Source organism: Protopterus annectens, chromosome 2.part0 (assembly GCF_019279795.1).
Source record: "Protopterus annectens isolate FY-2018-M chromosome 2.part0, PAN1.0, whole genome shotgun sequence".
NCBI classification, from domain to species: Eukaryota; Metazoa; Chordata; order Ceratodontiformes; family Protopteridae; genus Protopterus; species Protopterus annectens.
Window position 1 is genome coordinate 1,349,317,040 of NC_056728.1, and position 15,376 is coordinate 1,349,332,415.

At 46.8% G+C, this 15,376-nt stretch overlaps 1 protein-coding gene across 1 annotated transcript in view; it reads left to right on the forward strand.

Moving 5' to 3' along the window:
- Positions 1–15,376, forward strand: part of CCNA2 (cyclin A2) — a 1,007,636-nt gene that overhangs the window by 689,847 nt on the left and 302,413 nt on the right. Inside the window, exon 5 of the mRNA XM_044061531.1 lies at positions 13,087–13,291. Within this exon, the coding sequence (XP_043917466.1) occupies positions 13,087–13,291 (205 nt within the window). The remainder of the gene's footprint in view (positions 1–13,086; positions 13,292–15,376) is intronic.

Below are 15,376 nucleotides of genomic sequence, written 5' to 3' on the forward strand. Positions count from 1 at the left end.
CACTTCTACTTTCACGCACACAATTCTGCTTTCATGCATGCACTCACTCGCTCAGCACTTTCCTATTAACACAGGTAAGTGCTGTCCCTTTCAAAGGCAACAGCGGTAAATCCATACAGAAGTCCCTCCAGCGAGATTGTTCAAAATGGCGTAAACACACTGACCCTTTTTTGGCTCAAAAACAAAACTAGAAGGGTGCTTTGGCACATGCGTACACCAATAGCGTTACAGGTCACAGGAACAAAAAACCACAAAACAAGTGTTTTGGGGCATGTGTACATCGATGTTGCATTTAGAGGTTGAGGACTGCATGGAAGAGCTCTGAGGGCCGCATGTGACCTGCAGGTTGGACATGTCTAGAGGTTGGATTAAACTCCCCAGATCTAGTTTGCTGCCATTTGGTCTGTAGCTTGGGCTTGGCTCTGCTCTACTTTTTTTTTTATTTAGAGAAGTTAGCATCCTGATAGTGTTCCCTTCCCCTTTTGCTATTTCTTTTGTGCTTCCAGGGCAGTTGAGTAGATAATTAAACCAGTGTTCCATTTCCCTTCCTACCCTTTTGTCAGACTATCGGGTGAGTGTTTCTGTAGTTTGCATAGTTTTGTTTTAAAGATATGGATAAGGTTTTTTTTTCCTTCTGGTACAATTTGCTTTCCCAGAACACACACTTAGTCTGTTTACATCCAACGCATCTGGATTCCGGATGCTCCATTTGAGTGTTGGTATTTGGGCCATCAATGAGCATAGGGTCAAGTTAGTGTTGAAAGGGCTTCTAGCCTCTGGCTTTTCTGCTTCATGAGTTGGAGGTAAAGCCATCCTATTTTAGTATACCAGGTAGTCTACTTCTGGACCTACTCCCTTGAGTTCACCAAATCTGAATGTCCCATGACTTTCGGATCACCCGGCTGCTCTGGTGCAGATATTGGCCCCGACGTATAGGAGCAGATTGTCTTTAGTGCTCAAATCAAGCAAACCGTGAGATCTCTTCTCTGGCTCCAAGCATCCCTATTTCCCTCTTGATCAGTGGCACCTTCAGGTAGGACAGCTTCCTTTTCCTCAAAACACCCCTTCTCTACAGTTGCTGGAGTATTCTGCTTCAGTTCAGGGCTTCTCTGGCTCAGATCTTGCAAGTGAGATGTTCTCATACTTTCAAAGCTCTCCTTTGTCGCTTCTCTCAGTTTATCTGTCTATGGGTAGCATCAAAACATCTGATTTGGAGTAGCTGATGAGGTCAGTTTTGCAGGTGCAGATGCAGTCAGGCCTTGTAGTATTAAATCTGGCACCAGGACCTTTGGCTCCCTCATTTTGACTTACACTCCTGGCCCCTTCAGGTCAGCGGGCTGTGGAACTGGCAGAATTTCCACCCTCTGGGTCGGATCCAATGGCTTTGACAGTCTTTGGCATTGTCCTTTCCCTTCATTAGCATCTGACCCAATATGTTTGGGGCCATTGGGATCTCAAGAGCTGTGGCATCTAAGCTGGAGGCTCTGGGTTAGGGTTTGATGGCCCCTGCTTCAGGATCACTTCCACTCAAGGCTTTGGGCAGCTTGGCACCAATCTGTCTGGTAAAGGTGTAAATCATTTGGGGCTGTCTTTGGTACAGTTAGGTTCCTTGATCCCTGGAACAGAGGCCAACCTCTGCCTTCAATGTTGTAGAGAGGAGGTTCTCTAGGAAGAGGGGTCAGATTTCTTCTGCCTGTTGCCCCTTCCCCTTTTTCATCTGTACCTGTGACCAGTCATTGGTCTGCTGTGGGACAGCCTATGTCAGCGAGCCTCCAGCCTGCCCTTGTGGCGGGGCTTCCTGACTCTTCCCCCTTCTCCCTTCCTCTTTGGCTTTGTCAGAACAGAAGGTTTTGGGGAAGAGAAAGTGTAATGGGACAAACCTGGATTCCCCAGTGGGGTTTTTGCTGAGGGTGCTCTCCTCAAGGAAGAAAAGGGTTCCAAGTCCGATTCCTCTTCTGGCAATTTATTGGAGCTACTTTGCCAGTGCAGAGACTGAACCACTGAAGCTCCCTCTGGAGGAGTTAGTGTTTCTGGAGGCCTCTAGTCCCATCCCTGCTTTGGGTTGTACCACTCTGGATTTCCATGACAGCCTTATAGACCTGTTATCCTGGAGGCAGTGAAAGGAACCGGACAGTGGAATCCATCCTTACAAAGCCAGATAAGCTTCTAACCCCCACAAACACAGGTCTCATTGGGGTAAGGGTCCATCCTTCAATGCCATTGTGGTGGCAGCAGCCACCAAAAAGGAAATTTGAAGAGAGCTCCTTGATTCACCCCTGAACAAGGAGTCTTTGCTGCTAGATTAAGGAAGCATTTCCATACGTCTGACACTTGCACTGAGAGCATGTAATGACAAGGCTTCAATGAGACTTATACTCAAGGCACAACAATCTCAAGATATACAGAAGACTCTGGAGACAGTCTACCCTGGTTTCCGTAGCAAACATTTCAACGAGGCTCATATCCAGCACTGCCAATGGGGCATCTTGAGCGGCAGGCTGCAGTATTGCTATGCTTGGATGTTTAATTTTATGGACTGTTTTAAGGTGTCCAATGCTCCTTTTCACAAGTTCTAGTTTAGACCAAAGGTTATCCACTGAAGTGTCTAGTCTTCATCTTTACTCCTTGGGACTCCTTACTCAAACTGCGACTTCTGGGCATCAGTTCAAAATCAAGCCTTTGGCCTGTATGCTTTTCTACCCCCCCCCCCCATCCCCCCATGGACCTTTTCAAGGAATCAAAAGGGGGGAGAATAGTCTTTCTGAAGAAAAAAATATATATATCTTCCCCAGATGCTCCTACTGTGTCTTCCTCCAAAGGACAGAGGAGTAACTGACACTGCCTGCAGGGCAGTGACAGTCCACAGAAACTGGGCTTTTGTGGGGACTTTTCAGCAGACCCTTACAGCAATCCTGGAGGGTTGCCTAACTACTTTTCTGGAGGCATTAGGGGGGATGTCTAGCTCTCCACCCAAAAGCTTGGGAGGCCATTTGGGAGCACAATTGTATTAGGAGGTTTGCATCCTTTTGGAAGTTCTAAATGTTCCCCAAAATGTCTCCTAGATGTTCCACCATCAGAGACCTTGTGCAGTGGCAGAGATTCCAAAAGCTGCTTATGGTCATTTAGGAGGTCCCACCAGACCAGATATGATCCCAGGTCTTTTCCAGGTTTTTAGTTCCAAAAGAAACAAAGGACCTGAGACCAGTTTTTGGTCTAAGCAAGCTAAACCAATTTGTCAAAGGCAAAGTTCTGGATGGTCAGTTCAGTCCATCTTGCCTCTTAAAGGATGTTTTGATGTGCTTGATGGACCTCAAGGAAGCTTACCATCACACCAATATATAAATTCAGGAAGCTTCTTTGCTTCTGGCTGTGGGCTGGTTACCAGTTCAGGACCCTGCAGTTTGGTCTTACCATAGCCCTCCTGGTGTTTACCAGAAAGAGGACAGTGGTTGCAGCCTGACTGCAGCTGCAGGGATTTCAGGTCTTTCATTACCTAGATTGGCTGTACACCACCCCCAGCAAGGGCACTGATCTCTGCCAGGGACTCCTTATTTAAGCTGCGACATCCTAGGCATCAGTCAGTTGTCCAAAGTCAAGCCTTCGGCCTGTACAGGTAAAGTTCGTATTGTGTAATTTAGACACTCAACCAAATCACCAGGCTGCTGAGCTGCAGTGTTTTTGGCTTTTGGGCTTGGGCCCTTTCAGTGCTTGCAACTGACACCACAGGCACTCTGATGCGAACAGTCTTTCCTATAGCAGTGACTGTAGGTTTGGTTCCTTTAGCCAGATACCACATGAAGGCCCTACAATGGACTCCAGTGCTCTTTCCTTACTACTCTTGATTTCCCAATACGGTTAGTGTAACAAGCAAATTCACTGATGGTTGCAGTCTGCTTTGGTAACAAAACTGAGACCATTTGTAATCCCTTGTCTCTGCCACAGTCACCACTGATGCCTTTTCCTTTGTTCTTGATTTTCAGCTGAAAATCCATCCTGAAATCCTTTGGCAAATTCACATGCTGACTTCTGTCCAAATGCATCTCCTGCAAAATTTCTGTTTGCACCCTACAGTCTGATGTAGTTGACTTCATTTGATCTTCAACCCGTGGGTCTATGAATCAGATCAGACACCATCACATAACCAGCACCTGATCTGAGCTCCAAGCTCCTCCCCTTGCTCATAATGCCCCCTGTCTCCTTCCTCACTTCATATCGCATTTGCTACTGAATAGTTAAGCAACGTGGTCTCTGGCTCCAAGCATTATTTTATTTTAGAGCTGGAGATCTTTTTGTCTCCTCTAAGGACGTCCCCTCACTGGCACTCCTGGCTGGTGTTGACTTCCTCCCGGTCTACCTGCAGTCTTAGAGAGGTGGAGATGGACAGGATGATGTGGAAGTTGTCAGCACCAAAATCCAGATGGGAGTCTTGCCGGGCCCCTCTCCTTCCGGAGTGGGGAGCTCAACTTTTTTCACCCCCTATATTTTCTTCAATCCAGCCTTAGGTTTTGGATCAGAGGACTCTGTGTCAGGGGCTTCGGTGTCGACTGTACTCTGTACCTTGACACCGATCATTCCCTGGAGAGAGTGATCCAACCGGGTCTGATCTGAGCCGTAGCCTTGGCATTGGATCCGAGGGGGTTCTGTCTGCTCAGCTTGTTGGCGCGCAATCTTCCCCTCTGCATCTGTAGTCTCTGCTCTGGCTCCCCTGTCCGATCCAAAGGGAATGGCTGCTATGGTGGTTTCTCAGGATGCCCACTCCCCTTCAGCTTTTGACATGGTGGAGAGGGTTCTCTCGGAGTTTGAGGCCCCTGACTATCTCGTCCTGACTCCCTCTGTTTTGGGTATGGCCCTGACCATCCTGACATCTCTGGGACAGCCTTTGCAGGGTTTGCCTCAAGAAGCCCCCACGTGGGAACAAGAGGTTTGAGCCCCCCCCCCCGAAGAGTCTCACTGAGGAGGTTCCTTGCAAACAGACGTGCAAAGGAGCACTTGGATTCCTATCCTGAGTCCTTGACCAAAGACTGACTTGGAGGAAAAGGAAGGTTCCCCCGATCACCCCAGGAGGATGTCTCCTCTGGAGACATCATAGAACCTTTGCCGGGGGGGGTCCACCCAAAAACCAGCCTCGAATGAGTCTGTGTTCCTGGAGGCATCCGGCACAGGCCCATCTACTTCCTGGGTGGCTCTCTTCCCATGGATCTGCTTGTGGACCTCATAACATCTGTCGTGGAAGGAACTAGTCACCATGGAGCCTATTCCTAGGCGACCAGATAAAGGCCCAAGCCCCACCCACCCACCAGACAAGACTAGTTGGAGCAAGAAGTCTCCTGTAGATGCTGTGGTGGTGGCTACCACTATGAGAGCTCACGCAGGTGAGCTCTACAGTCCATCTTGACAGAGTAGAGGACCATGGACAGTCAAGGCAAATGGGTGTATGCTTCAGCAACCTGTACCATAAGGGCGCAAATCTACATGATGCACGTCATTCGACTGCAGTGAGACCTAGTTAAGGAGGCTGCTGAGTCACCCCCATAGTCCATGGCGGTGGAGGGCAAGAAGGTGTTCTCTGCATGGATGGCCACTCTCAAAGCTATAGCAAATACGTCCATGCATCTGCTCTCCCATACTACAGGGGAAGCTGCCAGGGCATCCGGTTCCAGCATTGCCATGAGGCACCAAGCCTGGCTCCAGCTTTGTGAATTCACTGAACTCTTCAAGGTGTCATTTGCAAGTGCCCTTTATGATTCTTCCCTGTATGGGAAACGGTTCGTGACTCTGGTCCAGAGTGAGGAGGACAGGAAGACGCTGTCTGCCATCAGGATCCGCTTCTCTGCCTCTCAAAGATCCTTTTTCAAGGAATCTGCGAGGGAGAAAGATGTGGTTCCCGGAAGTCTGTCTTCCAGGACACTCGGGACTCTGCCTTCCCCCAGAGGCAGACAAGTTTATGACAGTCCGAGGCAGAGGGGGAGCAGAGAAACATTGGTTTTCAAACCTATCTCCGACAGACCCGTGCAGCAGCCCTGAGGGGCTGCCAGACTGCTCATCGCGGGAGGCAGTCGGGGGTTACCTTTCGGTACACCCAGTTGGCAGAGTTTGCAACATCAGAGCATTGGATGTTGCAAATTATACCAGAGGTTATTGCATCTTCACCGAACCACTTCTCACACCAAAATGCCTTCCAGATGTTCCCGTGCAAAGGGAGGCAGCAGCACTAGAAAGACAAGCTGCTAAAAAAGTGAATTATCCAACCTGTCCTCCTAGACCAGTCCGGATCAGTTATTCCAGGTTTTTAGTGCCAAAGAAAATGGGGGGTGCAAGACCCATTCTGAATCTATCCACTTTGAGCCTTTCAGTAGCCAAGGAGAAATTCCAGATGGTCACTCTTCAAATCTATCATGCCTTACTTGCAGGAGAAAGATTGGATGTTCTTGACCGACTAACCTCCAGGAAGCATACTGCCATATCACGATGGGCAGGCGCTCCTGCAGGTTTCTCTGCTTCCGGCTGGGAGCCAATCAGTTCAGAGCCCTCCCATTTGGTCTCACCACAGCCCCAAGGCTGTTCACCAAAGTGAAGGCAGTTGTAGCAGCTCACTTGAGGCTGCAGGGAATTCAGGTCTTTCTGTACCTGGACGATTGGCTTGTTGCTGCCCCCAGCAAGCATCTACTTTGTCAGGCCAGGGATTATTTTCTATTAATAGCAAACAGCCTGGGCTTTAACATCGGCAAATTGTCACCGATTCCGGTTCGGGTGCTAGAGTTCATTGGTGCTCTGCTGGATACTATTCAATTGAAAGTTTACCTCACTCCAGAAAGGGTACACAATCTGAGCATGTCTCGTGTATTCTCTAAGCTCAACTTCCTACGGCAGACAGTTCTGCGGGCACTGGGGTTAATGGCAGCCATAATCGCTGTTCTACTCCTTGCTTGACTACACATGCAAATCCTTCAGTGGACAATAGCAGTCCAGTGGTCTCTACTAGATCTTCTCCTATCCAATCAGTCTCTCTCAGGTCTGTAGGGACTCTCTTCAGTGGTGGATTCTTTCCCCAGACCTTGTCAAAGGACGCCCCTTTCTCCTGTCTCTTCCAGAAGCCACTGTGACCACTGATGCCTCCCAGCTAGGGTGGAGGAGGCGCATTGCTTGGGAAGTACGCTCCAAGGCACATGGTCTCCTCCAGAGACCAGTTTACATATCAACATCCTGGAGACGAGGGCAGTGCTTCTAATGTTGCAAGCATTCCATGCCCATCTTCCTTTAGGGACTATTGCGATCCAGGCAGTCAACATGTCAGTATGGTATTTCAAACAAGGAGGAACCAGACCTTGCCCCCTTTGTGGAGAAGCCATGAGTGTGGGAATGGACGATATTCCACCGGCTGTTTTCTGGTGTGGCAATGCGCATTCCGGGACAGTCGCATTCTAGCGGACAGGCTCAGCAAGACTATTCTGTTGTGTGATTGGTCACTGAATCCTTCAGTAGCAGAAGAGATCTTCCTTAGGTGGGGTCGGCCTTGCTGCGATCTCTTCACATCTCCTTCCAACACAAAATACAGCGAGTTCTTCACTCTGAAACCCCCCCAGGGGGAAGTTCCCAGAGACACACTGGTGCATGCTTGGCCTCTCGTTTTTTTTTATGCTTACTGCACTTACCTCATTTCAAAGTTCCTACAGAAAGCTCCCAGGCTGGGGAACACATTAATCCTCATTGCCCCATTCTGGCCTTGTTAAGTCTGGTTCCCCTCCCTCTGGTCTCGCCTGGTAGTTCTACCATAGATCTTGAATCCGGATCTCCGTTCACACCCTTTGAGGATTTCTCATCCAGACCTGGACAGTCTGAAGCTCACAGCTTGGCTGCTCCAGTTCCTTTTATTAGGACTCCTGGTTTATCCTCTCCAGTTAAAACCATTTTGGTGGCGGCTCACAAATCTTCCACACCAAAAGTATATTGTAGCAAGTGGAAACTATTTTCTCTATGGACTTCTCATTGGGATTTGGAACCTTTCACAGTTCCTGTTTCAGCAGTATGAGTTTTTGGTGGGGATTTTCCAACAAGAGGCTAGTTCTTCCTACAGTTCAATTGGCTTCTATTTCTAATTTTCATGTGGTGGAGAATGTCTTCACTAGCCTCTTCTAGACTTTGCAAGACCTTCCTTAAAGGTACCTTTCTTTTAAGGCCCCCAATGAAGGATCCTACACTTCGTGGGACTTCACTTTTGTATTGCAGGCTTTAAGTCTCCACTCCATTTGAGCCCGCAGCTTTGGTAGACTTGCAGTATCTCTCGTGGAAGACTGCCTTCTTAGCTGTGATTAAATCAACCAGGAGAGTGTCGAAACTTCAAGCTTTATCCATCAAAGTTCCATACATGATTTTCTATCAGGCCAGGGTTTCCCTGCGCACTAATCCAGCCTTCCTAAAGTGGTGTCAGAAGCAAGCATTAATCATACTATCAATCTTCCCGTCTTTCCTAAATTTCAGAACAAGGGTGAATATAAGTTGCATTTGCTGGATGTACATAGGCAATTGAGATTTTATCTACGTAGGACAAAATCCTTTTGCAAATCTGATCAGTTTCTGTTACTCAAACCCCTTCTTAGGAAAGCCAGTTTCCAAAGTGGCTATTGCTCATTGGAGTTTCCAGTGCCTTATTCGAGCATATTCTGACAAAGGGATTTCTCCCCCGGGTGAAGTAAAAGTACATTCCACCAGGTCTATGGCCACTTCAGTGGCTCTTTGGTCCAGGGTGTCTTTGGATGAGATCTGTTCTGCAACTACTTGGTCATCATCTCATACCTTCATCTCACATTACAAATTAAACATTGTATCCAGGAGTAGGGCATCCTGTGGCTCCGTGGTGATCTAATATCCTTCCATGAGGGCCACACAGGTCTTTTTAGTTGGGGACTCTGTCACACAGGTTGAAGATCAAATGAAGTCAACTACTTCAGATAAAGGTATATACTCGCCATAATGTTCCATCTGAGTAGCTGTACTTTGTCTTCAACCATCCCCCCTCCTTCCCCTGACCTTGTCACTATGGTCCTGGCTTTGTGTATGGAAGATGAACATTCTAAAGGCTTCTTTTGCCATACTTGGTTTAGGAATTTGAGGAGGGCCAGTAGTGGTGAGGTTCTGTTGGGTCGGGCTTATTTTCTGAGCAGCAAACTATCTGAGGGGAGGAAGGAGATCAGGGCATTATGGGTAAGGGGAGGAGCTTGGAGCTCAGATCAGGTGCTGGTTATGCAGCACTGTCTGATCAGATTCGGGTCCATAGACCCACAGGTTGAAGACAAATGAAGTACGACTATTCAGATGGAACATTATGGTGAGTACATAACTTTAATATAATTCACTACTTAACGTTTTATTTAGACATGCAAGATGATTCACGTTCCATGATGTGGATGGAGTATCCATTATGATAAAAATCTGTTGCTTCCATGCATGCTGTTGGCAGACTGATTTTTACTTTATTTGAACCCATCTCATTTTCAAGACTACTTGCTGTAAGAACCTTCAAACAAATTGTTTTCACAACCCTTCCAATCCTTTTAGCAGAAACGCATCTCTACACTTTAAATGAAGTTTTGAACTCCAGATGGGGGCAATTGTGCACAGTCTTGTGCCAAAAGTGAAGACAGAGCTCACCCTTAATCAGGCATTCCATCTCAGAATTTTTCTAGGCCACAGAAAAAAGTGGAATGCTCCTGTCTCCTAGGGGTGTTAGTGGGAGGTCCAGTAATTCTAGGGTATTCCTGGTTTTCAGTCTTTGAAGATGGAAAGCCTTTAACTGTGTTGTACTAGAGTCCTAAAAAGGACCGTTTTGGAAGAGTATTTGATGCAGTCTGGTGTGATTTAGTCCTAAGAACTTAATGTTGCCTTTTTGGGGGGCCTTTTGCTTTGAGTCCTGATGAGGACTGTTGCAGTCTTATAAAATCTGGTCTTGGTAAGGACTGTTTATGACCCACATTTGAGTTGGTCTCTCTTCATAGTTATAGTCCTGATAAGGACTCTATCTTGTAGCATTTGGTCCAGATAAGGACTTGTCCTGGTTACCTATTGGTCTCTTACAACAGGTTTGGTGTCTAGAAAAGACCATGAGAATTCTGATGAGAACTATTATTGTGAAAGCAAGTCCTGATGAGGACTATTGGTGATCCTTTGTCGAATATAAAATTCTCTTCTCCAGGTTGCTGTGGAAGAGGACTTTGTTCTCTGCCGATCATTGCTGGAGGGAGGAAAAAGGTTAGTCATGCACCGTAACTTTTAAATTCAAAGGAAGGAGCCCAGTTGATGTATTTTGCTACTGAACCGCACTCTGCAAGCATCTGTGGACACCTGTACCATAACTTGGCAGCAAAATATTTTTTTCTACCTTCCCCCAAGGAAGGCTAACACACCTAAAATAGTTGAGAAAACCACTCCAAGGCTACAGAAAAATGGAAAGCAGAATTCTTTAAATTTGTACAGGCAATTCGGGTATTAGAGCTAAAGGATCAAACTAGGTCAGCTTTTTGTGGCCTTTCTAGTGAAAGTGTTACCCATTGAGAAGCCATCTCAAGTTGCATTATCTTCTTCTGGAAGTTTTATGAAAAGCAACCAACAGTTCATGTTCTACTAGTGGTACCTCAACTCTACTCTTTCAAGAATGCCTGCTATTGGCATCTTGTAAGCAGCCACTTGTTCCCCTCTCCCCTACCTTTTCCAAATAGTCTAAGCATTGTTGGGGCAGGATTTACAGCAGTCATCTTGAAGGGTCCTTTGCCTTCCAGCTGGATGCAAACCATCACAAGAACCAGAAGAGAGCTCTGGGAGTCCTGAAATTCTGACTGTAGCAATGACTTGCATGCAGAATACAACTTCTTAAAATCTACTTAATTGTAGATTATGATGTAATCACTGCTACAATCCAGTTTCCCCATTAACCTTCCCGTGGTAAGCATTTGGGACTGGAAAGGACGCCCATTTTCTCTGTTTTATTTATTAAGCCAAAGCTTGGGGGCGTTCTCCCATCTCATGCTGGGGCTCCTACAAAGCTATTATATTAGAACTGAAGAGGCCTTCAATAGGACAGTGCGTCTCAAATATAAACGTTTAGGTATGTAATAGGGCTTTGGTTTGTCATGGTAAGACGAGAAAAAATAGATGGCTGGCTGTTTGGAGGTGGGGGGAACAGGTGTAAAACAGCTGTTGGAGAGGAGCTGTAAAACATTGGCAGACTTTAGGTCCCTGAATTTGACTGCATCACTGACCTCTGCACTTATGGTATTTTGATAATGCAGCTATTTTGTATAGCCACAGCTTTCTTACTACCAAAAGTAACACTATATTTGATGGGACTTAATATGGCAGACCTCTGTCCAAGTCCTGCTTCCATGCCTATGAACGCTGTTTTGACTTCATCACCATACTTGAACAATTTTTTAATGTAGTCCTCCATTTGAGCCCCAAAAAGATTAATGCCCTCACGTTTGGATTACAAAAGCAGCTTTAAGTTTAATCTAACTTTAACTGTTTTGTTGCAATTTCTATCTGCATGGAAAGTATCAGAAGTTCATGTCTCCATGTGCAGAGAACCCCTTGTCCTTCAGGACAGTGAAGAACCAATTCCTCTGCCTAAAGTAGTCATGGAAACTTGTCAAGTTTAGTTGCCAGTCTTTCCAGCCTTCAAAATAAGGCAGCTGGTAGATAAGCTATTGCATAGAACCAGAGGTATCAGTTCAGTAGTCTGTCCTTTGCTCACCATTCACCCTTCTACCTTTTCAGGGCCTCATGCTGCTATTCTCCTTGGTATAGAATTAGTCCAGCACTCTAGGTGGAATCCTAGACCTTGGCACATTAGCGTTTGGGGATGGACATGTGTTTGGTATGAAAGCTCGAAGTGCTTGAGTTATTTTATAGAAGTACCTGCTGATGAAGGGTGCTGAGCACAGTTGGGCAATGTCTGGCTTTAAGCAGATGAAGGCGCAGCAGACTACTGCAGCATTGATATACTGCAAATTCTGCCATTTGTTTTTTGCATCATACATAGCTTCTCTTGCTTGAATGGAGTGGCAGATATCTACCACCTGAATAGGTTGTGGGCAAAGAAATTTCCCTACAATCAGATCTTCATCACAGATGTAACCAGGCCTTGTGAGCACATTCTGAAGGATTGAAAGCACAGGGCACTTGGGACTGGGTGGAGACCAAGCTATATATAAAATTATCCTGCTGAAGCCGGTTTGTTCTACATTCTGAATATTAACTAATTTCTGTTAACCTAATACTGCCTTATCTTTTGTTCCACATACTTGCTAAATGTATTCTCAGAAATCATCCATAGAAATGTGTTAATATGAGATTGTGAGACTTGCCATAAAATGAAATTTCTTTGCTTATATGACCTAGGTTGGCCAAAAACAGTCCAGTGAGTTACCTGGTTAAATGCAATAAATTATACATCTTTGAACAGAGTAAGTGGTGAGAGGGTATCTAACTAGCTCTGGGTATGCATTCATTTTTGCGATGGCACATTTCCAAATTGCTGTCTATGCGACCTGTTTAGCTGAATTCTGTTATGCCGTCATCCCTAAATGTAAGAATATCAAACTTCGACATTACTGAACGCTCCACCGCCAAAACAAATGCTACCATGGGTCAAAAAGGGGGCGATGTTTTGTAATTTGGCAGTTCGGGTTTTGTGGTTTTTCGAATTTCACAGTTCATGGAAGCAGTATCAAATATGTGGCCGTCTAACTTTAAGGTAAACCTTCTGTTGCTCAGAACGGCACCCAAGTTTTTAAGAAATCCTTTTCTGGGGCAAAATTTGTCAGTTTTCCTGGCTGAGACCTAAAGATGGTCATGAGTTTACGCCTTCTATAGGAAACATGCAGACTTCCATGGAGGAAGTTGCTCTAGACGTCAAATTGGAGAACTTTCTGTAGCTCCCAAATATAATTTCAGCTGCTATGGTAAGATTTTTAAGACATTTTTGTTGTGTCCCAAATAGAGTAATAGTCTTGTAGATATTTAATTTGGTGTTGAAGATATTCTGTGCAACAACTTAGTGCTACAGTTTTCATTGGCTGCTTTTTTCTTTTCTAGAAAATTTGAAGAAATTTACCCCCCTGAAGTTGCAGAATTTGTGTACATCACAGATGACACGTATACAAAAAAGCAAGTACTTAGAATGGAGCACCTTATTTTGAAAGTCCTGTCCTTTGATCTGGCTGCACCAACTGCACATCAGTTTTTGACGCAGTATGTTATGCATTGCAAAGTCCATCCAAGAGTTCAGAGCCTGGCTATGGTGAGTTTTGACTACTCATGGGAGATGGTTTATATGTTCATTTTTTTGTAAGAATCTGTATCTGATTTAAAAAAGCCATGTTATTGCAATGAATATGCAGTTAAATTTCGGTAATGCTTTATATGAAGTAGTTAACTTCACTTGATCAGTAACCTGTGGGTATCTGATCCGACCCGGCAGCTTTCCAAGCTAGAGACCCAAGCTCCTCCCCCTTACCCATAATACCCTGCCTCCTCCCTCCAGTCCCCAGATTTCGTTTGCTGCAGCTTCTTGAAGCACGAGTGAGCTCCTGGCGGTTTGAGTGGTTTAATAGGGTTTTTTGCTCTGTTTTTTTTTTTTTTTTAATTGTGTATTAATCGACCCTTAGTTTATTTAGCTTAAATTGTTTTAGTAGTCGGTCTTAACCTTTCCCTTCTCTTTTTCTGTGTGTGAGGGTGTGTTATTTGTCATGGCTGAAGGCTCATTTATCAGGCTGCCAGATCTGTGCTGCCTTCAACCCTTGGGCTTTGAGGGACAGGAGGACTAAGTTAATCCTTGCGGGCCGTTTGCCCGCGGATTCTGCTTCTTCCTCCTCTCTCTGTGTCACCAGCCGCGGCTGTTCAGCCTACTGTTCCTGCTCCCCTGGCCGGGACTCAAACTCCCACTGTGTCCCAGGGAGAGAGGGACTCCAGAGAGAAGGGAAGAGACGGGGAGAGGCATAGGTGCCACAAGTGACGGGCCAATTCTGTTCTCTCGGCCCCGCCGGCTAAGCAGCTCCATTCTCCCTTGAGGGTCTCCAGGTCTTCCCCCTCTTGGCTCCGTTTTCCACGTTTCTCTGGAAGAGGAGACCTGGTCACCTTCGAGGTCGTTGAGGCGGGCTTCCTGGCCAGCCTCGACTACTAGATCAACGAGGAGCCTTTCAGACGCGGACATGGACCGGATGATGCGTCGCTTCCTCCAGGCCCAGATGCAGATGGGAGTGCTCTTGCCTCCTCCCCCCCCCCCCGGGGGGGGGAGCTCTGCCCCTTTCTTTGCCCCCATTGCTCCTTCTCCGATCCATTATCTGGTTTCGGAGCAGTCTGATCCGGGTAGCGTCTGAGCCGGGGAGTCTGCGCCGATGGTTATTGCTACTTTGCCGGCTGTACCCTCGAGTTTGTCTGGTCCTTTTTCGGATCAGAGTTATCGGGGTAGTTAGCCGAGCCTCTGATCCGGAGGGTGTGTGTCTTCGGCTCCAATGCGGTCAGAGCACACTTCTCTTTCGGGTCCGATTGCTCCTGCGCCGATCCACACTGATCCGAGGGGGCCGCGCTCTGATCCTAGGGAGAGCGGTTCACCTTCAGCCTTCATTGTGGAGAGGGTCCTCTCGAGGGATTCAAGGCCCCAGGCTCGTGCTACGGATCCACTGCCATTCCCTCGCAGACGGGCCTGTCATCATCCGGCTCCAGGGACAGCCTGCGTCTACATCTCAGATGGTTCCCCTGTAGGAACAGGACCTGGTTGGTGAGCCCTCCTCAGACACCCCCCCCCCCATCCCGAAGAGGCTCCTCACAAATGAAAGTGTAAAAGGAGGCACTTGGACTCTCCCAAGTCCCTCACGGAAGACACTGACTTGGAGGAAGGGGAAGGTTTCTCCAGGTCACCCCCAAAGACGTCTCCTTTGGAGACCTGGAGATGCTGCGCATTAGAGGGGGGGTGGTCAGCCCAAAAACCTTCCTCGGATGAGTCTGTTTCTGGAGGCATTTGACGAAGGCCCATCTACCTCTTGGGTGTCCCCTCCAGCCGACCCCTCGGTAGATCTCATAACTAGAAACTCCCATTTCTGGTGCCAAACATGGGGTGGAGGTTTCCCATTTCTGGTGCCAAACATGGGGTGGAGGTGATCAGTGGGACGAAGACACTTTCCTTTTAATTGTAAGCTGTTTGTACTGGTTGTAAGTTCAGAGGTAAAAGGGGGTTATAGAAAGAGTGTGGTGCAATCCAATGGTCTTACTGTTAAAATGGATTCATTTTAATAGGTTGCAAGTGGGAATTTGTATGGCCCACACTGGCATCCCTCCGTTGCACGTTTAAAATGCTCTGTTCCCCCAGTTAAACCAGAGCCTGCAC